The sequence below is a fragment of the Anolis carolinensis genome, chromosome 2, assembly GCF_035594765.1.
Source record: "Anolis carolinensis isolate JA03-04 chromosome 2, rAnoCar3.1.pri, whole genome shotgun sequence".
Lineage (NCBI taxonomy): Eukaryota > Metazoa > Chordata > Lepidosauria > Squamata > Dactyloidae > Anolis > Anolis carolinensis.
The window spans coordinates 41934296-41959887 of record NC_085842.1 but is presented as its reverse complement, the minus strand read 5'-3'; the positions used below and the strand labels follow the sequence as shown (position 1 = coordinate 41959887).

Sequence of the window (25592 nt, the reverse complement as noted above, 5' to 3'; positions counted from 1 at the left end):
ATCTATTATTATATTTATCTATATTTTTATATCTGTGCTTAGTGTCATGTGCATTGCTTGAACTAAAAATAAAATGGTGTGTCTAGCTATATACTAAATAGTTAGGGTTGCTAAGAATGTTGATCCGCATTCTTGTGAGAAATGTCTGTTTCTACCAGCAACTGGCTTAGCCCCTTGAGCTGTTTTGTAGCAGCTACTGACCAGAACGTCAAACAGATGTTAGCAACTCTGGTCTGCTGTTGATTTAGGTTACACTCAAGCCAAGACTTCTGATCTCATTACCAATCCCCTGAGCTGTATGTATACAGACTCATTCAACAGAATTCTGCAAGAAATTGGATGTGATGTTAACTAGATGAGTAATAACAAAATCATGGGTGAAAGAACAGAAGTCCAAACTTTTCCAATTTCTTATTCAGTTAAACATTCAGCTTTTTTGAGGTGAAAATAGATCTCATAGTGATATTAATTACAGTTAAAATAAATACAGTGTTTAACTAAATTTGATTTGGTTTGTCTTGTTTCTATTGTTTATTATGTTATTGAATGGAGCCCCCGGTGGCACAATGGGTTAAACCCTTGTGCCGGCAGGACTACTGACCTGAAGGTTGGGTTGCTGACCTGAAAATTGCCAGTTCAAATCCGGGGAGAGCGTGGAAGAGCTCCCTCTGTCAGCTCCAGCTCCTTATGCGGGAACATGAGAGAAGCCTCCCACAAGGATGGTAAAACATCAAAACATCTGGGCATCCCCTGGGCAACTTCCTTGCAAACAGCCAATTCTCTCACACCAGAAGTGACTTGGAGTTTCTCAAGTTGCACCTGACGTTTAAAAAAGTCATTGAATGTTTGCCATCATGAGTTTTTGTTTTTGTTTTTCGTGTCAGGAGCAACCGGAGTTGCTTCTGGAGTGAGAGAATTGGCCGTCTGCAAGGACGTTGCCCAGGGGACGCCCGGATGTTTTGATGTTTTTACCATCCTTGTGGGAGGCTTCTCTCATGTCCCCGCATGGGGCTGGAGCTGATAGAGGGAGCTCATCCACACTCTCCCCAGGTGGGATTCGAACCTGGCAGCTTTCAGGTCAGCAACCCAACCTTCAAGTCACTTAGTCCACTACGCCATCTGGGGCCTCCTGCCATCTGGGGGCTCCTGCCATCATGAGTTAGAAACTGCCCTGAGTCCCCCTGGGGAGATAGGGCGGATTATAAATAAATAATACAATTATTATTATTATTATTATTATTATTATTATTATTATTATTATTATTATTATTATTAATGAAACCTTGACAGAAACTCAACACAGTTGGGATGAATGAGATCTGTGCTATGAGATGCAAATGTAGTGACGTGCCTTGGGGGAAAATTTACTTTCTTGGTTGGTATGTTCATTACTTTTATATCCAACCTTGTCTCCATTTCTTCCAGATGTAGCCACAACAATATGGTTTTTGCCCTCCCCATTTTATTTTTACAACAACCTTGTAGTTGTTATAAAACTCTGGTAGAGATCCAAACTCTACCACAATTTTACACTAAAATATTCCAACTTATTTTCAAGGACAATAAACCTAGCCTGAGGATACCCAAGAGTATGCCCATGTTATCTTTTGCCTCCTAAGGCTGTAGCTAACAATTGGTCAAAAGTACTTTGGATCCCTGAGGATACTTAGTTTTCAAGTGAGAACCTTAACAATATCAGCACTGCGTCCCTAAAAAATTGGATCATGATTAGTAGGACTCTGTCCTAATTTTGTAGTGGTCTTCCCTGGGCAAAAGCAAACATGGATAGTGTGTAAAGCTAGGACTCTGGGACATCAGGATTTAAAACCCTGCCGAGCCGTGGAAACCCACTGGGTGACTTCAGGCAATTCACACTTTCTCAGCCTTGGAGAAACAGTGTCAAAGCCCGCTGAATAAATCTTGCTAGGAAAACACAATGACATCTAAGTATCTCCATAAGTCAGACATGATTTGAAGGCACAAATCACCAACTTCCCTAGGCAAAGTTATACAACACTGTATTTATTATTTGAAGGTAGTTTTGGTATTGAATGTACAGTGTATGGACATTCTTGTCCTGAGTATATCTAACGTGTGTCTACTTTGCACGGCAGATTCATTTATTTCCTTCTGTGTGGGATCCTTTAAGTTGAAACTTTGTAATGTTTAAAGGATTTTGAAGGAGTGTGGAACCCAAAAACTTTCAGAACATTAAATGCTTGTCATGGATTCCTTGGACTGCAAAAATGTTATTAGAAGGCTGTGCTTTGCCTGCCCCTGTTCTACACAAATATTTTGCCTACATGTTGTTCTCATGAGTAACTCCTCAGAGAGGAAGGCTTCACAACCTCATCTGAGAAATTCTTGTTCTAAGTTGGTGATAGGGTGGAGAGGATTCATGTTGTGAAGCCTGCAAGATGTGCAGAACTGTCTATAATCTGGTACATTCCATGGATCCTGTCCACCCACATGTGAGTCAGTATATAGCTTGGAAAGATAATTTTAGGAAGAGTGAATATGACATATTGAAGCCATCCATAACTGAACAATAGTAGGGTGATGTTGTAGGTCATCCTACCACTGCTCAACTTCTACTTGTGTTTATTTATCTTAAAATAATTTCCCAAGCTCTTTAAGATAGATATAGATATGTACAGCTATGCAGAGCATCTCAGTAGCACAATTTAAGTATGTGAAGAACTCAGAAAATACTGTACTGGAGAAGCTCAATGGATGTACTTTCCTTTCATTGTCCAAGGTGCAGTTAATTTTGCAAGATATTGGCATTATATCCCACCTTGCTCCCAGGATAGCATTCGGTTTGTATTAGGTGTAAAATTACCATAGGCAATTATGTAAGCCCTTCCTGCTATCTTGTTTGTGTAACATTCTGATACCAGTACTTTGGATCTGATTTACTAAATCATTATTTGTCATTTAAATGCACATGACATGACCCACAGGGAAAATAGCTGAAGTCACTTGAGAATTTGATTACATAGTCCAGTTGGTTAGAAGTTGTTTGTGTAAGAGTTCCGAAGGAGGAGGCCGTAGGCTTTGCGAGAAGAGGGGCAGCTCGCTCACCAAACCCCCAGCCTCCTCCTTCAGAGTGAAGGAGGAGGCCGCAAGCTTGGTGAGGAGAGGGGCGGCTCGCTCACCAAGCCCCCGGCCTCCTCCTTTGCGACCCACCCCTCTCCTCCTTGCCAAGCCCCCAGCCTCCTCCTTCGTTCCGAAGGAGGAGGCCACGGGCTTAGCAAGGAGGAGAGGGGTGGCTTGCTCGCCAAGCCCCTGGCCTCCTCCTTCACGAACCATCCCTCTCCTCCTTTCCAAGCCTGCAGCCTCCTTCTTCACTCTGAAGGAGGAGGCCATGGGCTTGGCGAGGAGGAGAGGGGCGGCTCGCTCGCCAGGCCCCTGGCCTCCTCCTTCGCAAGTCCTTCTCCGCCTCGCCAAGCCTGCGGCCTCCTTCTTCACTCCGAAGGAGGAGGCCACAGGCTTGGCGAGGAGGATATTACTAAACAGCAACACGCTCCTGGTTTCTCCAAAGGCCAGGGCCCTTAATTTCCATGGCTCCCCCTCCTCTGCCACTTCTCTCTCTGCTGAACTGGAGGCGCCTCAACTGTGCCTCCTAGAGGATCGATCCTTCCACAAATGCGTAATTTGCGTATAGCTTGAGCCGCCCCTGGCACCAGTTAACCTACTTCAGTAGATAATCATACTTTGAGCATCATACTTTGAGCATTGTGTCTTAGACTTACTCTACAACTCCTGTAATCAATTCTTCTCATCCATACATGTATATTTTCACAGATTTACATTGGTCACATTGTGCCACTGGGTGCTGCAGATGCAGATGGTCGCTTACGATCTGGAGATGAATTAATCTGTGTAGATGGAACGCCAGTTGTTGGGAAATCTCACCAGCTGGTAGTCCAACTTATGCAACAGGCTGCAAAGCAAGGCCATGTCAATTTAACTGTAAGGCGCAAAGTGGTGTACACAGGTAGGCTGCAATGTGACTGTTTGAATGTTTTATTTTTACTCTACCTTGGGATGAAAGTGAACTACTTTCTAAAGATCAAAAGACTCAATTCTTGCAAAAGAAAATAGCAATATACACTTTCAGCCCCCCCCCCATCTTCATTGTTGTTGTTGCTAAATCATCCCAGGCATGGAATGAATAGAAGCCAAATCTTTCTATCTGAAAAGTTGACTTTTGATTATTAGAGAGGTTATTCAGCTTCTTTCTAAGGTACATGATGACTTTCTCTATTATATTTTATTTCCATTTCAAGAAGTTATTTTCTTGCTGGCTGGGCCAGAATAAGATATACAATACAAGTTTGCAATACAAGTTATGTAGAGGGACCATATTAGTTAGCAACATGTTAAGGTTCTAATGTGAAAAATTGCAAGCCTATGGCTGAAGAAATTTCATTTGTCCAGCAATCTGTTTCTAGCAGATTCTTCTAAAGTGTTGCCTGGCATGGAAGTAACAGATTCTACACTTCTCATGTATCATCTTCCCATCTGGTATAGAGCTCTTTTTACATGTCTGTTTAGGGGGCCGCAATGGTGAACCAGAATTACAGGAAATTCCTCTAAAAATCGTAGGATGTTTGGTTCAGCATGGCACACCACAACTCTGTATCAGAAAGCTTGATTGACTCCCACTGAGTCTATGTTCATGTCCATCTGCACAAGATATGTCAAGGGGTGAAAATAGGTTTGAAATTGCAGATTTGTGAGGAGTAGATCTATCATTTCTTAAAGATGTGCCCCTGGTCATGCCAAGAATTATTGCTGTGTGTTTATTATCTTTTCTCCACAAAATATCTGCAGAATATCAACCATAAAAAGCTTTAAACTCAAAGAGGTGAGGGGCCTATGCCCTCCAGATGTTCCAGACTTTGAAATCCCAGAAAAAATTGCTATTAGTAGGGGATTGTGGTGATGTTAGTGTAAAACATTGGGTTGACCAAAGGTTTCTTAACGCTGTTTGAGATGTAATGCAAAATTCAATGTGATTGTTTGTGTTGCACAATTTTATATAAGCAGAAAGAAGCAGGTATCTAGTTTCCTGTTCTAAAAAAGTCAATCTGGGGCAAACTTGCATTCTGATTTTAACATATTTCATATTAATTCAGCAAAGTGTGCCAGAATGAAAAGAAAACTTTACACCAAAAATTGGCCATATTTTCTCTGTTTTCTCTTTTAACTGGTCTATCAAACTTTCTGATAAAGAGTTGTATTACAGATAGCTAATGGTAGTAGTAAAGCCAGCCCTCCACATTCAGTGGGGTTAGTGGCACAGGTCCCCTGTGAAAATGAAAGACTGCAAAAAAGAAATTGCTATTTTTTACCTAAGAGATCGCCTCTCTAGGAATTTCTAAGTCTTCTAGCATATCTCTATGGTCAACTTCTATAGTCAAATCACATTGGCAGACCCAGAGATTTCCAGAGAGTTGTTCTCTCTAGAAATCATTATGTCCTCCAACATGACTGGAGGAAGTTGACCAACGAGTCATACTGGAGGATTAAAAACATTTTAAATAAAATATCTGAATAATCAAATCCACAAAAGTAAAAACTACAAATGTGGAGGGACAGCTGCAGTGATGTCAGAAGGGTAGGATAAGCTGATATGAGTTATACAAAAACGCACAAGATAGAACATGCACAACAAAATATGGAAAAACAAAAGAGAAGCAAAATGCACACACACACACACACACAAATTTCACATTAAACTATCTTGAAATCCACTAAGGGGGCAGGGAGTCATAATTCCATGCTGAGATTTCATGAAAAAGTTACCAAATGTATCTCCCTGGGAGAACATTATGCAGCATGGGTACCTTTATTGAACAGGCTATGCTTTGTGCTTGGGTTGTAGATAAAATTGAGATAAAAAGCTTCTGGTGATAACAGAGCATGAAGAAGAATGCCTAGGTTGAGACTCTACTACCTGCCCTCCCCAAAATGTTTTTTTTTAAGTTGCTGCTTCTCATTGACCATTAGCCATAAAAGCTGGTACTGATGGGAATGGTAATCTAGAACATCTGGAGGAATCTAGTTGGGGAAGGGTGGTTTATAGGATATATTAATGAGAAATTATCCCATTTTTTGTTGATGGAAAGTGATTTTAATCATTCATCTCCAGTTATTTCTGTAATAATATTCAAAGTATCATGTCAAGACATTGTTGTTAACTGGGAGTTACATCTTTCTCAAACAGTTCCAAAAGCAGAGAACGAAGTGCCGTCTCCAGCTTCATCTCATCACAGCAGCAACCAGCCTGCTTCTCTGACAGAGGAGAAGCGCACTCCACAGGGCAGCCAGAATTCCCTCAACACAGTCAGTTCGGGCAGCGGCAGTACCAGTGGGATTGGTAGCGGAGGAGGTGGTGGTAGTGGCGTAGTCAGCACCGTGGTGCAACCCTACGATGTGGAAATACGCCGGGGAGAAAATGAAGGCTTTGGCTTTGTCATTGTGTCTTCAGTTAGCCGACCAGAAGCTGGAACAACTTTTGGTAAGCCCAGAATATTCTTGAAATTGCTCTCATTCCCTTGCTTTATTTGAGTGAACCCTGGCAATATTTTTCCTCCCTGGGAAGGAGTTAGAGCTTGGAAATAATTCATTAAAATTAAAGCATTAATTTAGAATGTGTTAATTTGTAAAAGTAGCAGTAGAGTTAACATTTTGTATCACTTTGCCCCATTCTTAATTGTACTAGTACAGCTGGCCCTTTACTATTTTCAGGTTTGATTATTCCAGATTTTGTCAAAATGTTCTGTCTAGGAATCTCTAGGTCCTCCCATATAACCGTATGATAAATTCTTCTGGAATCATGGTGGAGGACCTAGAGATGCCTAGATAGATGCTGTCTTAGCTTTAAAAAACAGTTGCTTGTATTCACATTTTCAGCCTTTGCAGGGGTCCTACATGCCCAACACCAGGAAAGTGGAGGACTGATTCTATGTTTTAATGCTGCCATTTAATTTAACAAGTAGTGAATTAAATAACAAATTAATTCTCATTGGAAATTTTACAACATTTCAGTGTTAATGAAGTAGCTTTCCTTAATGGTTTGCTGGCAGTGTGTAAGTACACAACCTCCTGTTCCCAAGCTCTGGAAAGAACTAGATCAATTTGGGAGTTTTTTGGTTGATTCCATTAATAGGATGACCTTTCTTTATCTTCTCTGTGTAGCTTCACTTTGCAGACCATCTCATATTAAACCTTCACTTACAACCAATAGTTGGATATGAAAAAAGAAGTAGATGTCATTGATTCCGGCATTACTCGTGAACTCAGTCTTAGCTGATATATGCCACTATACATATAGTGAAAATAAGGATTGCAATTACTGCTTTGTAATGTCTTTTTCTATTCAGTCAATTTATTTAATTGGAAAGTTATGCACTGGGAGCTGTTTGCCTCCCAGATTTTATTCAGAAGTTGAATATATTTTTTAAGCAACAGACTAGCTGGACTTTGAATAATTTGCAGTCACAGCAGCAATATAAAAGGTTGTCACTCAGTGAACTTTCCTCCAGAGAGGAAGACTCTAGGCTTGTGTTTACTGGACACTGAAGCAGATGGCTGCTCCTAGAACATTGCAGGAGGGGGTTTAATAATAAAGGACTGCTTTATGCTATGTGAGGTAAATAACAGATATTTTTGTAAAAAAGAATACACATGGTCTTTCATTTCTAGACATAAAAGTACTTTATATTCATTAATTGACCTTTGGGACACACCCATGGAGTGGACAATTCAATGAAGGGAAACACATGGGGAAAGGAGTAACTCATTATTTCCATGTTGGGGGCAAAAGGAAAGAGAAGATCACTGAATTATGAGCAGATAATTAAGACTAGTACAATTGGTCTTCAGTTGTGTTTGTGATACTTTCATGGCACTTTTTTAGACTATTCACTGCCTCTAGCATCATGGACTCCCTGAGAGAATAGGAAAACAGTCAACAAATATATGTGGCATTCCAGATCAGAAATGGTTCCTACAGTTTCTACATATAATCTTGTCCTACAAACCAGCACATGGATTTACATGTGTCTCCAATGGTTCTGTGCTGGCTCTGTTTCTGCACAGTTTGAAGGTAGAGTGTCCACAAATGTATACTCCCAATGCAGTTCATACCAGAGAGCATGTGTTTAAAAAATTCACTAGAAAGTCTGCAATAAGCCAGATAGTGTGCTGCAGGCGATCAGAAATTATCCTATTCAGGGCTCAAAATCAGGACTGGGAAAATACGGAGCACTTGTCAGGAGAGCCCTAGCACTGAAACCATTGGGGGCGGGTGCGCTGAAAAACAACTAGCCAGACAACTGACATGTATATACACATCAGCGCATCTTAGCTATGTTGTAGCAGCATTTTCTTCAGGATCCTCTGAAGATGCTAGCCACAAATGCAGGCTCAATGTCAGGAGAAAACGCTGCTAGAACACAGCCATACAGGCCAGAAACCACACAACACCCCATTTTAATCCACCTCCAAATAGGATTGTAGTGTCTGTGTAGAAGCAGCTTTGGTGTCATTACATAGAGTAATCCCTATTTGAAATGTCACATTTATCATGTGAAAAATTTGCTTTGCCCATGACTCCATTCCCATCTATTTTGTTTATTTATTTATAACAATATTTCTACCCCACCCTTCTTACCCGTATGGTGGGTCAGGGCGGTTTACAATATAAAACACATATATAAACAGTTACAATAATATTTCAACTCAATTTAAAATTAAATTACATTAAAAAATTCATAAATGCACATAAAAATAAATATTTAGGCACTTTTCGGGTCCAAAACTGTCAATTTCACCCAGAGTAATATGTTGTAATTGATACTGCCACTATTAATTGAAAGCCTGGTCCCACAGCCATGTCTTAACTTTTTTCTGAAAGGAAAGGAGGGAGGGAGCCTGCCTGATTTCACCTGGCTGGGCATTCCATAGTCGGGGGGCCACCACCGAAAAGGCCCTGTCTCTCGTCCCTGCCTGCCGCACCTGTGAGGCTGGCGGGACCGAAAGCAGGGCCCCTCCTGAAAATCTTGAAACACATGGCGGGTCATAGCAGGAGACATTTTTGGACAAGTAAGCTGATGAGTAATCTATGACAGCACCTAGTTTTTACTTTCCAGCCATGCAGTCCAGTTTTGATACATGTATTTATTGATCCACAGTCATTCCCTTCATCTATCAGACAAAATAAAATGTAGATTAACTCAAGCATCCATCTATTGTGACTTGCTGGCACAATAGATGGCTACAAAGAAAATAAAACATACTTGCACAGGGAAAAAGTATTAGGAGAGCTTGTATGGCTTAAAAATATGGTTTTCAACCTGAATATCAACATAGCAACATGTACAGTGTGTCCAAGTATTGTGTAAAAGAAGTGTACAAGCTACAAGGATTGTAAATGAACTTGTCTAGTTTGTGTAGTACATTGCATGGCTTACTCTACATTGAGTGACCAGCAACTGAGCCTCATGTTATAGATCTGTGTCCATAGCATTAGCACATACTGCTGTTAAATTAATTAGGAATTCCTGAACCAGTTTCGCCAAGTATTCCTGGGCAATTACCCAAGAGGTGAAAGTCTTGTATACTCTTTCCTGCAGTGAACACCAAAGTGCACTTGGACTGACATATGGTAGCTATTCAGTCTTAAAAGGCCTCCCTGGCCATCTGTGATGGTGGCTAAGGGATGATCATTATAGATAAGATAATGAGGCAGTACCATCGTTAGGAAAGTCAAGACCTACCACATTAGTAATCACTCCCCAGTCCAGAAGGCTACCATAAAGGGAATATTTTTTCATTGATGGCTTAACATATGGGTGCATAGTGTTCATACATTTTTTACTATCAATTTTAGATGAAGCAGTTGTGTCGTGCAGTAGACTAGTCCTTTAATCCTAATTAGAATATTCTAAATCAGTCTTAACAGTTGAATGTGTTCATTTCTGAAAGAATGATTTTTGTAGTTAGAGATATGAGGCTATGTGAAAAAAGGTGTTATGTCTTGACTTCAGATCCTCCCACCCTGTTCCTGTGAAGCATTTCTTCCCCACAATTCTGCATGAGATATCTGTCCTCAACTGCACAATGCTTCCTTCACAACCCAAAGTAGATTTTTTTTGTAGTTTTATGTAGATGGTCTGCAGGACCAGAAATGGACTCCCCACTGTAGTAAATCTGTTTAGAGATTATATAGAGAGGCCAAATTCACTGTTACACATTTTGTAACAACCCTTTCTTGCTAGTTTTTGTTGCCTTATTTTGATGGGCATTGGCACATATTGCAAATTAACTTACCCTTCATTGTGATCTTTTTGATTCTACGATGGCATAAAATTATTATTAAAATTACTATTAAAATGTAACATAGGTGTATCTTAGAATTAACTATATGTCTACCCGTTTACAAAAGATCCTAGTGAGTTCTGACTAGATTCATTACTCCAGCTGTACCTGGTCCTCTCCATCTATCATGTTTTTTAGTAGGATACACAATGAAGCTAAATTATGTCAAGAAAAAAAAAAGACTTTAAAGGGGGCATTGCTAAAGCTAAGGGCCAAATTGAGCTGGAAGCTTATAGCCAAACCTAAATGTCAGATCAGAGAATGTCAGCCTGCAACCTTGTTCTGAGCTAACAAAGGATAGTGCCAAACTTCAAACTAGGGTACAGTGACTAAGAAATAAGTGAAAAGAAAGTCAAAGTAGCCAAGGATGTGACCTGAAACAAAGCCATGTAAAGTCAAATATCCTGCAGTATTCATGTGATTCTGTCCTGTGAGAAGCACTTTCTTTCCCCTATTCTATAAATGACTAAGACTGAAGAATAACTTGCACCTTGCACATTTTTCTTCAGTGCATCCTAACAACATAATGAGAGTGCTAGTTTTTATTAATTTTTGCTTTTATTCATTTTTATTAACATTTGGACAACTGGATGTGGTTGCCATGTGTGCAAATAAGTTCCTTTGTCTCCACTGTTTTCTCCAACATTTGTTGGGACTTTATTTCATTTTTACAGCTTTCATCACACTCTGTCCCCATTTTAACTATTACCCAATCCATCCTTTGTAACAGCTTATTTTGCAATGTATAACCCAGTATTCTTCTGCAGTATTCTCCTTATATCTGAACATCCTAATGTGTTGTGGATGGATTATTCTGAGTAGAAAAGCATATGGGTTTTTGGTGCAAAAAATGCACAGAAAAGAGTGTCTTGCAGAAAATAGGTGCTTGCATAAGAAACATCTTGTGTGTACATAAAACTGGAATTTACATACATACAAAGACACATTGTTGTATACAGAATAATTCCTGTACAACACTTTGATATGTTCAAATCTTGGAAGAAATTTTTGCAAAATTCTCTTTGGTCAATTATTCTTCCTGACTGTTGAAAACTTTGCTTTTCAACCTGGAGGGAATAATAACAAATATTATTTCCCACTTTTAGTTTCCACTTTAGCACTGTATTTCTTGATTCCTCACAGTAGCCACTACTCCTTTTCATTCTTAATCCTTAAAAGGATTCAATTCTGACACAGCAGATAAAGATATTCTGAAGACATTTGAAAGTTATTGCCACAGAATAGAAATAAATGTATCCACCCCCAGGTCATTTCCTGTTTCTCTGTTCCTTGCCAGGATCTAGTGTTGCACTAGTATATTTCCGTTTATATAATGGGGGTTTTCCCTCTTCTTCCCTCTTCGACCTTCATATTGCCTAAAATCTGCCCTAGTGGGCTTTCCAGTACATTGGGGTAGACCTGAATTATGCACCAAGGGCTACAGAAGCAAGGAGGCGATTACCTTGTCCAGTTCCACTGATAGACCATTGGCTCCTGGTCCTGTCCTCTAATCTAAACCATAACTTTGTGTGAGAAAGTTTGTGAAAGACAGTAGAATTGACAAATATATATTTTCTCAGTTTGTAATTTAGGTTTTTAGGGCGTCTTTCTAATTATTATCAATCAGATCACAAAAAAGAAGAGCTATCCAATTGTTCATAGGGAAGTTGTCTTGGAAAGGCTGTGTATTCCAATCACATCCCCATCTGTAGCAATTCTGTTCCTTGCCTTAAATAGTTCCCTTGCCTACTGTAGAAAAATCAGTCCAATTCCCTACCTCTCTTATCCATGCCATGTTCATTTTATAGGATGGATTGCTATGAGTTCTCAAAATTCAAATCTCTTATTCCTCTATAGATAATAGTACAATTGTCTTTCAAAATGGAGAAAGAACAAAACATTGGCAGAAGCTGTAACAACTGTCTCAAGACAAAGACAAGATATTATAAAGTAAAGAAAGAAAAAAAGAGTTGCATTCCATCCAACAGTTTCAAATTTGCAACTCAATCCCTATGTAATTTCATTTTGGGGACTGCAGAGCCTGACTGCAGCCCATCAAAAGAAGCCATTCTCAATCATATTAATGGGAGAGAATGTGTGTGCATATATAAACAAGAGAACAAGATGTAGGAAATGCCAGCTTGCCAAGTTCCAATTTGCACTCACAGTCAATTGCCAATGTTTTGAACAGTGGCAGCAAAGCTATCCTTTAATAACTTTTGCTTGATGCATTAATTAATTAACCCTTAACCTTCTCTTTCCCTTTTCAACCCTTTTTCTCCTTTCCCCTCACCATGTTCCCAACGTATATAAACAATTTTTTGGAAAAAAAATTGCACCCTTCCCCAAAACAAACAAACAAACCAATGTTCAATACAAAAGCAGGCAATGCATGTGTGGCCATGCCTCACAAAATAGGTCGGATTATTGAGGGGAGCCCAGCAGACCGATGCGGGAAGCTGAAGGTGGGGGACCGGATATTGGCTGTTAACGGATGCTCCATCACCAACAAATCACATTCGGACATCGTCAACCTAATTAAAGAAGCAGGAAATATGGTCACTCTACGCATTATTCCAGGGGATGGTAAAGTATATATTTTCTTCCTTCCTTCCTTCCTTTCTTCCTTCCTTCCTTCCTTCCTTCCTTCCTTCCTTCCTTCCTTCCTTCCTTCCTTCCTTCCTTCCTTCCTTCCTTCCTTCCTTCCTCCCTCCCTTCCTTCCTCCCTTCCTCCCTTCCTCCCTCCCTTCCTCCCTTCCTCCCTTCCTTCTTTCCCTCTTTCCTTCCTTCCTTCCTTCCTTCCTTCCTTCCTTCCTTCCTTCCTTCCTTCCTTCCTTCCTTCCTTCCTCCCTCCCTTCCTTCCTCCCTTCCTCCCTCCCTTCCTCCCTTCCTCCCTTCCTTCTTTCCCTCTTTCCTTCCTTCCTTCCTTCCTTCCTTCCTTCCTTCCTTCCTTCCTTCCTTCCTTCCTTCCTTCCTTCCTTCCTCCCTCCCTTCCTTCCTCCCTTCCTCCCTTCCTCCCTCCCTTCCTCCCTTCCTCCCTTCCTTCTTTCCCTCTTTCCTTCCTTCCTTCCTTCCTTCCTTCCTTCCTTCCTTCCTTCCTTCCTTCCTTCCTTCTTTCTTTCTTTCTTTCTTTCTTTCTTTCTTTCTTTCTTTCTTCATCTCTCTCTTGCTTTTTCTTTTTTTTCTATTGACTTTCATACATAACCTGTGGGTTGCTCTCTTCTATCCTGGGCTTTGAGTATTGACTTTTGTACTATTCTACTGTCTTGGGCATATTATTTTTTAAATGTGCAATGTTATTAGCATTTTTTATTTTTACTGAGAGTTGATTCTACCTACTGGAAGTAAAGTAGACTTTGTTCCCTCAAGTTTGTGTCACCTTCTATGTGTGGAACTGTACATAAATTATTTAGTTAATGCCATTAGAAGAGCACATTCCAGCATTGATTCCTAGCTGGAATACACATTTGCCCACTCAGCCCATTCATTTTTTCTTCCTTCATGCACTAATATTGCCAAGTATCTGTAATACATCTAGATGCTTTCACAGTGCCATTGCCAGATTGCTGTTTAGAGATCCAAATAGTGCCTATCCACACCAACCAAAAAGATGACAAAAACCACACCCCTTGTAAATTGGAAATATGAACCACCAGCAGTTTCACCTATTTTCTCGCTATTTAATTTAAACATGTTTTGGCATGATGATCAATTATTCTTGAGGTCTGATGTCACAGACCAGTGTTTGTCATGTCATGTTGAAAGCAACAGACAGTAAATGGTAGGTGTTTGGTAGCATGATTTGAAGAGATGAGTGGTGCCAAATCTCACTGTTACTCCCAATAAGAGGGAACCTATTACATGGATGAGAATTGTTTACCCAGTTCTAATGTAAATCCCTGTGATTCAGTTGTCTGCTCTTAGGGAATCTAAGAGTTAGATACAGCCCATACTGTACAGCGTCAACTGTTTGGGCTAGTTAACTTCAGGTAACATTCCCAATATTCTCGACTAATATAATCTGGCAGAGCATTGTGCACTCTGGAAATTTCAATACAGTAAAGTCTCACTTATCCAAGCTAAACGGGCCTGCAGAAGCTTGGATAAGTGAATATCTTGGATAATAAGGAGGGATTAAGGAAAAGCCTATTAAACATCAAATTAGGTTATGATTTTACAAATTAAGCACCAAAACATCACGTTATACAACAAATTTGACAGAAAAAGTAGTTCAATATGCAGTAATGTTATGTTGTAATTACTGTATTTACGAATTTAGCACCAAAATATCACGATATATTGAAAACATTGACTACAAAAATGGCTTGGATAATCCAGAAGCTTGGATAAGCGAAGCATGGATAAGTGAGACTGTACTGTATTACTTTCCCCGCTAAAACAACAACAGATTTATTACTTACCTCTCTTTGTGACTTGAGCCAGGGTGTAACAACACTTTTTAGACCTCATGGTTGCATGATCTTTCAATACAATGTGAGATGCACACATACCTTTTTAGAAAGAAGGCTTACAAGTGAATGTGTTATACATTAGCCATATTCAGTTGTGATCAAACATGTTGGAGCCACACATGGAAAGACGCACTTAATCCTCTGAGGAAGATGATCCATAGCAGATTTCCTCTTGAGTTGGAAACCTGAGAAATCAGATTTCTTATTCACTGGAGACTTACCACAAATGGAGAATATTGTCATGTTCCTAAGCGGGTGGTGGAAATAGGATAGTGTAATTGTGTGTGGGAGGGGGAGGAACTGTTTTGCTTAACCTTCTCTCATGTTGTTTCAACACACTTTGATTATGACTAAAAACTAACCTTAGATCACAAAGTGAGTTTTCAGAAATCTTGTGCAATTAATTCAGTCAATTTTCACTCATGACTATAACTCCCAATCCATCTCTTTATCTGCTGACTATGTATTGACTGTGTATGTTTTTTTCTTACCACAACCCACATACACTTATTTTCTGTCTTTACTGTGCCTAGTCTTCAGTAATTTAACATGTATTTAACTATTTGTGTGATTGCCTGACTGACATTCCACCTTTCTCCCATGAGTGGCATGCAAGGTAGCTTTGAACATATTTACAGGTACCCTGTAAATTATGCTAATTAAAATTCATATTAAACTGCTCATATGATTAAACCATGCCTATTAAAATTCAAATTAACTGTTTATTCAAATTAAAATGCTCATCAATAAAACAGTTCCAAACACTTTAGTAATAAGATAAATAAAATATTCAAAAGTCCAGCTCATCGATTTCAAAACACTCTCCATGATTATAAAACAGCTATGGAAGGTCTGCCTGAATTGACAGGTCTTTGCCTGCAAGCATTAGGGACCTTATCACATTGTGTTATACTCTGTTTTTGAGCCACTTTGCAAGTGATTCCCATCAGGCCCTATCACATGATGTTTGTCCCCTTCCATTAGCAATTTATTAGAAACTTTCTGCAAATGGTCTCAGAAACAGAATAATTGCGCATGGGATTCTAAAAACAAGTTTTGATTTAAAACAGTTCTGAGGAGCTACTTTTCTGTGTGATGGTAAAAAGTATGCATTCTATCAGCTGTGCTATAATGTTTTCCTTGAAGAGGGGGGGGTGTCTGGGAGTGGATTCTTCTGACCCAGAAGCAGCCACCATTTCTCTTTCTGTGGTTGCTGGGGAAAGACCTCCAGAATTAACATATCAGTAATTGCTGCTTTACCGTTTCTTCCCTTAATGTTTACTGAAATCTTAACTATTTCTTCCCTCCCTTGTATCGTGCCAAAGGGTAGCGATCAGGGGAACCTAATACTGTGCAAATGCAAGATCTACTTCTAATATCTTGCAAGAATGCTAGTTTAAGACTTGCAGGCTGTGACTGCACAATGTTAAGGGGGAAAGGTTACGGGACACATTCAAATGGATTAGGTGGAGCCACTCTTCCATGGTGTGCTGTATTTTCAGAAGGTAGAAGCCAAGTGTAATGGGGTTTGTATGCATCCCATGTGATGCATACAACAGGATGCATACATATTTAGCATTTTTCAATGTTAATGTAACGAGGTCCTAGGACAACAGGGAGGAGGTTTTAACCTCATCAGACTTGCCTCTGTACTTTATGAAACTCTTGGGAAGGCATATACTATAAAAAAAATAGATTCTAAATTAGCAATTCAAGTGTTAGAGAGATATACATTTGAATTGCCATTAGCGCTATCCCCATGAGGGACATGACTGGAGAAACCATATTCAAAATCAGCTGGAAAAAGCACGCATAATGATATTTATAATCCTCAAACGAATTTGGCAGGCACTGTACTAAAAAATCTTGAATCAGACTCCTTAATTTTTCAGAATTGCTGATGTCCCTGGCCCTCCTGTTTGTAGGCTTATAGTACCCATCACTAAATCTAATGTCCAACCCATAGGTTTTGAATCTGCTTTCATTCTTACGGGATGACTATACTATGTGTGCAGGAGTGGGATATTTGATTCTCATCCTTTGCATTTCACAGCATAATAATCCGGAAGTTTTATGTGTGGGAAGGAATGCTAGGAAGCAAAAGGGATGAGCAGCATATTGTCAATTTTAAGCCAGTTGAAAGGAGCTTTGTTTTTTCTGCTCAGATCAAGGGAGCCTTTTAAAAGACTCTTTTTTGTTGTTGTTGTTATGGGAGTATTTGCCTTTTGGCTTCAGAGATCTTGGGCTGAAGTGCTGTTCAAAGACGGGATAGGAAAATTAACAGGTCATCTGTTAATCATTGTATGATTCTGTCTTTTTTAGAGGTTGAATGATTCCGCATTCATTTTTGACAGCATACTGTCCTAACAAAGCCTTATATAGTAAAATTTAAACTATAAAATTACAGCTCTCACTTTTAGCTGCTTTGAGCTCTTTTTTGAAGCTAAAATATTTTAGATAAAACAAAAAGCTAAATAAGCAATAAGTTTCTAAGATAGGGTTTCACTTTGGAGAGTATTCCAAATGTTCATAGAGCAACGAAACATACTTGACACATATCCTTCTTAGTTTATTGGAAATTACCGAGAGTCAGCAGTATATTCAGAATCACTTTTTTCTTTCTTGTGTGAAAGGACTCAGGTAATAGGCAGTTGATACAAATCATAAATATGTATAATAGTGGGGGACATAATTGAAGGATTCTTTTATCTGTTAATCTCTCTTTGACAATATTCAGATGGGAAATAAGTTTGACCACTCTTCACAAATACTGATTTTAACATCCTTTATGAGATATTTCGGTAGGCCATTGAAATAATTAGAATCTTCTATCCATTGTTCGCACTAATGTATTATAACTTTTATTATAAACTAGCTGTATATTTAGTCTCACCAGAAAAGAAAGAAAATGCTTTATTTCACTTCCTTCTTAATGAATAACTACAAATTTCAACACTCATAGATATCCCTTCATAACAACATTCATAAACTGGTTTCAACTGAACTGTAATCTAGAAATCTCTGTTTTAGCTACCATAAAAAGCCAAGTCTTAAGGAACTTTAGGACAGGGTTGTGAGATATCAAATGTGTGATGTGTGAAAGGGAAACTTTTGGAAGTACAAATCCTAGCAGTGACCATTTCACACAGTCTTTTGTTATATTCACGTCAATTTTCTTTCGTGTCAGGAGCAACTTGCGAAATTGCGAGAGAATTGGCCGTCTACAAAGATGTTGCCCAGGTGATGCCCAGATGTTTTGATGTTTTTACCATCCTTGTGGGAGGCTTCTCTCATGTCCCCACATGGAGCTGGAGCTGATAGAGGGAGCTCATCCACTCCCTCCCTGGGTTGGATTCTAACCTGGCAGCCTTCAGGTCAGCAACCCAACCTTCAAGTCACAAGGCTTTAACCCACTACGCCACTGTAGTGACAGATACGCATACATTGCTGAAGTTTAAACTGAATAGTGGTTGGATACTGAACTGTATATGTGATTGCAAACCAGTTTGTGCAGAAATTGATTCACAAAACTTACGGTTTTGACACTTGCTATTTGGATAAATGTTAGTGGGAAGGATTATCCATTCCCATAATCTCTTAACACCACTTTAGAGATAACGTGTCCTCAGGACACTTAACTCCCTTTCTCCTAACTCACTGCTTTATAAGAGACTCTGAAATTCACATATTACTAAAACTCAATGGGATTTACATTTTCTCCAAGTTCTGGAATGGGATGATGTGGCATAATAACCATGTTTTCTTCCTAATATTTTCCCTTTCTCGTCATCAAGTTAAGATAGAAAAAGAAAAGCCTTAGCTTAAATCCAATTGTTAACTCAAGTAAATCTCTTGAATTAAACAAAAGTTACAAGAATGTTGACTTATTCCAATGGGTTTATTCAGGTGGGGAGGAAAAACAGGACTTTTATGAGCAGAATATTCATAAGACCGATTGTCACCCACCATTGTAATGAATTTTTCAGTACACTCAAATATTCCAAACAGTTTTCTCCATGTTATGTGTTGATGTTTTCACCATATGTGGCATCCAACTGTGTTCCACTGATATTTCATTGTTTTATTACTTATTCTACCTTACTAGAAACAAATGCGGAGCCCTGGTGGCGAAGTGCATTAAAGCACTGAGCTGGAGACTGAAAGGTCCCAGGTTCAAACTCCGGGAGCGGCGTGAGCAGCCGCTGTTAGCCCCAGCTCCTGCCAACCTAGCAGTTCGAAAACATGCCAATGTGAGTACCGGTGGGAAGGTAACGGCGCTCCATGCAGTCATGCTGGCCACATGACCTTGGAGATGTCTATAGACAACGCCGGCTCTTCGGCTTAGAAATGGAGATGAGCACCAACCCCCAGAGTCGATCACAACTGGACTTAATGTCAGGGGAAACCTTTACCTTTTTTCTTTTTTTTTAGAAACAAATGCATGTCTTCCATCTATCATAAGGGAGAACTGGTTTTCTTTTTTCTTTGGGTTTTGTAAATTACATGCGGGTTTTGCAACTGCACCAAGTTTTGTCTTGACATTTTAGAGCTCTCATCTAAAATGCCTTCCCCATTTCCACCCACTCTTACTTTCAGTCTAGATGCCCAAAGGATATCTGTTTATCCTGCTCATTTCCTTCCTGACTACCCTAGCAAAATTTTTTCTCATTACAGCTTGAACGGCAGTTCTTTTTTATGCATTTATTTTTCATATGTATACATTCCACTTGAGTCTGAATGTTTCCCTGTTTGTTCCATGAAGAATGACCATGACTAAGCCTATGTTTATAGGTATTGTAGGGGTACACAGACGCTCACACTTACCCACACAAATAGATGGATACAGAAGTCAATTTAGATGTATGAAGTGTTTCCTAACAGCCATTATGTGAGTAGTGCAAACACCTAGCCTCTAAAGATCCCATGTTGAGCTGGCCTTGACTAATCATCACAGATTTACCATTTGGTGCTTAGATTTCTGAAGAAACATGGGAGGAGGGAATAACTCCAGTTTTTGAGAAATTTCATTGCAGTATGCCAGAAATTAATCAACTGTTGCTATACTAATGTGATGCAGAGATATTTACAGTATAGGCACAGAACTTTAAATAAGCTGGTTTTTGTTTTTTCCTGAGAAGATTGGACAAATGCGCCATTTCACTTGTAATTAACAAAATAGCCAATGCTGCAGATCTGGAGTCTTGCCAATAGGAACTGCATCGTAACAGTGATGCATGTTGGTTGGATTTACTGTTTTCAAGATTAAATAAATAAATAATGGAGATCACACAACATTTTCTTTAAAACAAATGTCATCTCCTCCTGGAACACTCATAAAATATTGGGATTAATTATTGCAAACATTGTGGAGTTGTTAGATTGATGTTCTTGAGAAGATTTGACCAGCTGGTTTGTTTGTTTGTTTGTTTGTTTGTGCCATACCAGTTATACTGTTGAAGGGTTTGTTTCTAGGATTCTCTTGGAAGATTGCGGGAACTTGTATTTTCACTCATGTTAAGTAACTTTATTAACCAATAACAAATTGCAGTGCAACAACAAAAAGAGGCGTACATGTTTTCTAGGCAGAGAATAGTAAAACCTCCAGTTGTCATAGTATTTTATTTATCATGTCAGAAGTGAACTGAGGGTAAAGTTGTAATGTATTTGAAAATACAAAGTTTTTTAAAATTTGGTATTATACTAAATGTCCTTTGACCAGTGGCTGGCCACTTGGAGTGCCTCTGCTGTTGCTGTAAGAAGGTCCTCAGTTGTGCATGTGGCAGGAGTCAGACTGCATTGTAATAGGTGGTCTGTGGTTTGCTCTTCCTCACACTCGCATGTCCTGGACTCCAATTTGTAGCCCCATTTCTTAAGGTTGGCTCTGCATCTCGTGGTGCCAGAGTCCAGTCTGTTCAGCGCCTTCCAAGTCGCCCAGTCTACTGTGTGCCCAGGACGGAGTCTCTCATCCATCATCAGCCACTGATTGAGGTTCTGAGTTTTAGCCTCCCACTTTTGAACTCTCGCTTGCTGAGATATTGATGTGAGAATCTCTGTAGATCTTAGAAAACTATTTCTTCATTTAAGGCATTGGCATGCTGGCTGATATCTGAACACGGGATGGGCTGGAGATGTCAATGCCTTGGTCCCTTCATTGCTGGCTGCCACTTCCCGGCAGATGTCAGATGGTGCAATGCCGGCTAAACAATATAATTTCTCCAGTGGTGTGGGGCGTAGACATCCTGTGATAATGTGGCATGCCTAATTAAGAGCCACATCCACTGTTTTTTTTTTAAATGATTTTTATTAAGTTTTGGTGGTTAACATCGACATAGGGGGGGAGGCAAAAGAGTGGGAGGGGGGCGAGGAGGGAGGGTGGGTTGAAAGGACAAGGTTTCCATAAGAGGAGGACATGGGAAAATATGGGAAGGGGGGGCAGGTGTAGGAGTAGGGGTAGTAGAGACAAAAAGGGGGGGAAAGGGATAAAAGGGATCTGTTGGGGGGAAAGGAGGGTTGGGAGGAGAGGGGGGGTATGGAGGGGGTATGGAGGGGGGGAGATTGGAGGGAGACTTCCGATCTTCTAACTTCCAGTCCGTGTTCCACATCAGAGCGTTGTCTCTTGTAGGTAGTTGTCTAAGAGTGTCCAGTTTGTTTCCTTCATTGGTTGCCCCGTGGATTTTTTAAGCAGAAAAGTCAGTCTGTCCATGTTTCTGATGTCCAATAATTTTTCCATCCATTCTTCTTTGCTGAGGTTTTTTCCATCTTTCCAATTCCTGGCTATAACTATTCTAGCTGCAGTGGTAACGTAAATAAATAATTTCTGTTTGTTATTTTTCCCTACTTCTGGGTTATCAATTTTCTCTGTTTTAAAATTGTATAGGCCTAAAAGGAAGTATTCGGGTTTACATTCAAAATTAACTTTAAAGATTCTTTTACATTCTCTATGGATTGTTAGCCAAAAAATTTTAATTATCTTACAGCCCCACCACATGTGGAAATATGAGCCCACTTGTTTGCCACAATGCCAGCAATTCTTGTTACTATCTTTATACATAAGACCTAATTTTTTAGGTGTTAGATACCACCTGTGTGTAGTTTTTAGCCAGTTCTCCTTTAATTCAATAGAGTAACATAGTTTCGTGTTTTTATTCCAAATAGTTTCCCATTCGTCCAACATTATCGGCCTACCAATATTTCTAGACCAATTTAACATCGAATCTTTGATTATGTTCGTTTCCGTATTCCATTCTAGTATTTTATTGTAAATTGCTGTTATAATTTTTTTTTCTCTTTTAAGTAAGATATCCCAGAAATTTGTGTTTGTGTTAAAGCCAACTTCCTTATCTATTTTATAACACTCTTTTAATTGATAGTATTGGAGCCATGTAATGTTCTTATAGTGTTTTTTAATTTCCTCTATGTCCTTTAAGGGGGGAGCGTCACTCGTCATGTTACCTATTTTAATAATTTCTCTGTACGTAGGCCATTTTTGCCAACCTAGTAGTCTGCGTTGGATTGCTTCTAGAGGAGCGAACCAGAGGGGAGTTTTTTCGTATAGATATCTCTTGTATTTTTTCCAGATTCCAATTAGGGCTGATCTTACGAAATGGTTTCCAAATTGTTTATCTACTTTTTCCTTTTCTTGCCATAGGTATCCATGCCAGCCCCAGCGCAGGTTAAATCCCTCTATTGTTAGTAATTTAATTTTTTCTAATTTTACCCAATCTATTGTCCATTCTAGCGCGCAGGCATCGTGATATAATTGTAGACTTGGTACATCAAAGCCCCCTCTTTCTTTGGGTGTGATCATAGTAGAAAATTTGATTCTTGGCTTTTTATTTTGCCAAATAAATTTGTTAATTTCCCGGTTCCATTCGATAAATAATTTTTTCCCTCTAATAATAGGGATATTACGAAACAAGTATAGTAGTTTGGGCAGAATGTTCATTTTAATTATAGCTATTCTTCCCATGAGTGATATCTTTAAATGTTTCCAGTCCTCAATATCTCTTTTTATCTCTTGCCATTTTGTCCTATAATTTAATTCTAATAGTTGGTTATTTCTATTTGTAATCCAGATACCTAAATATTTAATTTTATTGACGATTTCTAATCCCGCAGTCGCTTTTAATTCGTGTTGTTTCTTTTTTGTCATGTTTTTTGTAAGTATTGTTGTCTTGTTGCTATTTATTTTGAAACCCGCCAATACACCAAATTCCTCAATCTTTCTTAGCCAGTCCTTGATAGTCTCGTTGGGGTTCTCTAATATGCATATAACATCGTCGGCAAAAGCGCGTAATTTTAGCTCTTGATTTCCAATTTTGATGCCCTTTAAGTTTTTATCCTCTTTTATTGCTCTCATCAGAATTTCAAGCGTGAATATAAAGATTAAGGGGGAAAGCGGACAGCCTTGCCTTGTTCCCTTTTGTATTACAAAATTATCAGTATATACATTATTGACTTTAATTTTTGCAAATTGATTAGAGTAAATTGCATTTATCCCATTTTGGAAGAAGATTCCCATGTCTAACTCTGCAAATAAGAATTTGAAAAATTCCCAATTGACGTTGTCGAAGGCTTTCTCCGCATCTAATGATAAAAATCCCACTTCCTTTTGATGGTTTTGATCATAATATTCTATAGCATCCAGAATAATTCTGATATTATCTTTAGTACTGCGGTTAGGTAAGAAACCTGCTTGGTCTTCTGAGATCCAGTCTCTCAAAAAATCTGTGAATCTTTCAGCGAGGATTTTCGTATAGATTTTATAATCGTTATTCAATAATGATATGGGCCGATAATTCCTTACATTACTCGAGTCTGTTCCGTCTTTATGAATTAGAATTATTTCTGCTTGTTTCCATGAATCAGGGATTTTACCTTCCTTTAATGCTATATTCATAATTTTCTTTAAAAAATGGATTACTTCTATTTGTTCAATTTTATAGAATTCGGCTGTAAAGCCGTCTGGGCCTGGTGATTTGCCTGATTTTAAGTCCTGGATGGCTTTTTAAATTTCTACTTCGGTAATATCTTTATTCAGGTTTAATCTTTGGGTATCGGATATTTTTTGTAGTTTTTGACTGCATATGTAACTTGTTATCTCTTCTGGGTTAACTATTTCTTTTTTGTAAAGATTCTTATAATAATTCAGGAATTCCATTTTAATTTCATCGTCCGTAAATACCTCTTTTTCCATTGCACTGATTTTAATAATTTGTTGCTTATTTTTCTTTTTCCTAATTATTCTAGCAAGCCATTTTCCCGGTTTATTTGCATTTTCAAATGAATTTTGTCTCGTCCATTTTAATTGATTGGCTAGGGTTTCTAATTGTATATTGGTCCTTTCTTTTTGTAATCGTTTTATTTTTACGAGTATGTTGGTTTCCTTAGGGTTTATTTTTAATCTTTGCTCGAGTTTCTCTAGTTCTTCTTGGAGTGATTGTAATTTTTGGTTTTTAATTTTGTTTCTCCTAGCTTTTTGTTGTATAAAGAAGCCTCTTGCCACCGCCTTATATGCGTCCCACACAGTTTGTGGGGTGACATTTTCATTGTCATTTAACTGGAAGTATTCTTTAGTTAACTGTTTTAAGTTTTCAATGTCTTGCTTCTGTTTAATCAAATTATTATCTAATCTCCAATTTGCTCTATGGTTTTTCTTATTTATTGACATCGTTATAGGGCAGTGGTCCGAGAGATCCCTTGCCTGTATTTTTATTTCTTCTATTTTGGGCGCTAGGCTTTTGGAGGCCCAGATCATATCAATTCTGGTCCATATCTGATGTCTGCTCGAGTAATATGTATAGTCTTTTTGGTTGGGGTTCTTTAGTCTCCAAATGTCCCATAAATCGAATTCGTTCATGAGTTGAAATAGGTTTCTCGGAAGAGAGTTTTTAATATTTTTTTTGTTGTTCTTATTGTGTGATGATTTGTCCAGTTTAAAGTCAATGACCCCATTAAAATCACCCATTATCAGTAGGTGATCAAATTCTATCTCGTTGATCTTAGTTCTTAATTGTTTGACAAAATTCTGTTTTGGGCCGTTTGGCATATAGATATTACATATTAAGATGGATTCTTTACCCATTAATATTTTAACTGCGATGATCCTACCTTCATGGTCCCTGAATTCTTCCACCGGGTTAAATTTTTCTGCTATATATAGAGTTACTCCCCGTTTTTTTTTTTGTCTAAGGAGTGGAAGGCTTTCTCTAAACTATTGTTTGTTAGATAATTAGCATTTTTAACGGCTATATGTGTCTCCTGGAGCGCTACGATGTCATAATTATTCTTCCTTAGGTTGTTAAATAATTTTTTTTTTTAATTTTTGAATTTAAACCGTTTACATTGTTTGTGAAGATTCTTATTGCACCTAATAAATTAGTCATCGAAATATATATCACTCACTGCGCCTTCTTCTTCCTCCTCCCCATCTTCCTCTGGATTATCTTCAATATCTTCACTGAATAGGGCTGTCTGTACCTCTTTGGGAGAGTCTTGTCTTCTTTTCTTTGCCTGCTTTGGATTCTTTTCCAGGCTAGGTGGTTGTTGCTTGGTTTTTTGTGATATGTCCTTTTTTAATTTCCTGTAGAATTCATCCGCTTTCTCCTCGGTTTTTATCCAGACTCTCTCCTCCTTATACGTTAGCATCAATCCTTCTTGTCTTTCCCATCTAAATTTAATTTGAAGTCGTTTCAATTCATCCGTTAGGAAAAGATATTTCCTCCTGTT

At 38.7% G+C, this 25592-nt stretch overlaps 1 protein-coding gene across 24 annotated transcripts in view; it reads left to right on the top strand.

The window, feature by feature from the left end:
• Window positions 1-25592, top strand: part of magi1 (membrane associated guanylate kinase, WW and PDZ domain containing 1) — a 617355-nt gene that overhangs the window by 577424 nt on the left and 14339 nt on the right. For 9 of the 24 annotated variants that reach the window (XM_062973807.1, XM_062973792.1, XM_062973794.1 and 6 more), the window contains 3 exons: window positions 3808-4000; window positions 6236-6529; window positions 12775-12978. In XM_062973807.1, coding sequence (XP_062829877.1) covers window positions 3808-4000; window positions 6236-6529; window positions 12775-12978 — 691 coding nt within the window. The remainder of the gene's footprint in view (window positions 1-3807; window positions 4001-6235; window positions 6530-12774; window positions 12979-25592) is intronic. The other 15 variants (XM_062973808.1, XM_062973805.1, XM_062973796.1 and 12 more) reach the window with 3 other exon arrangements.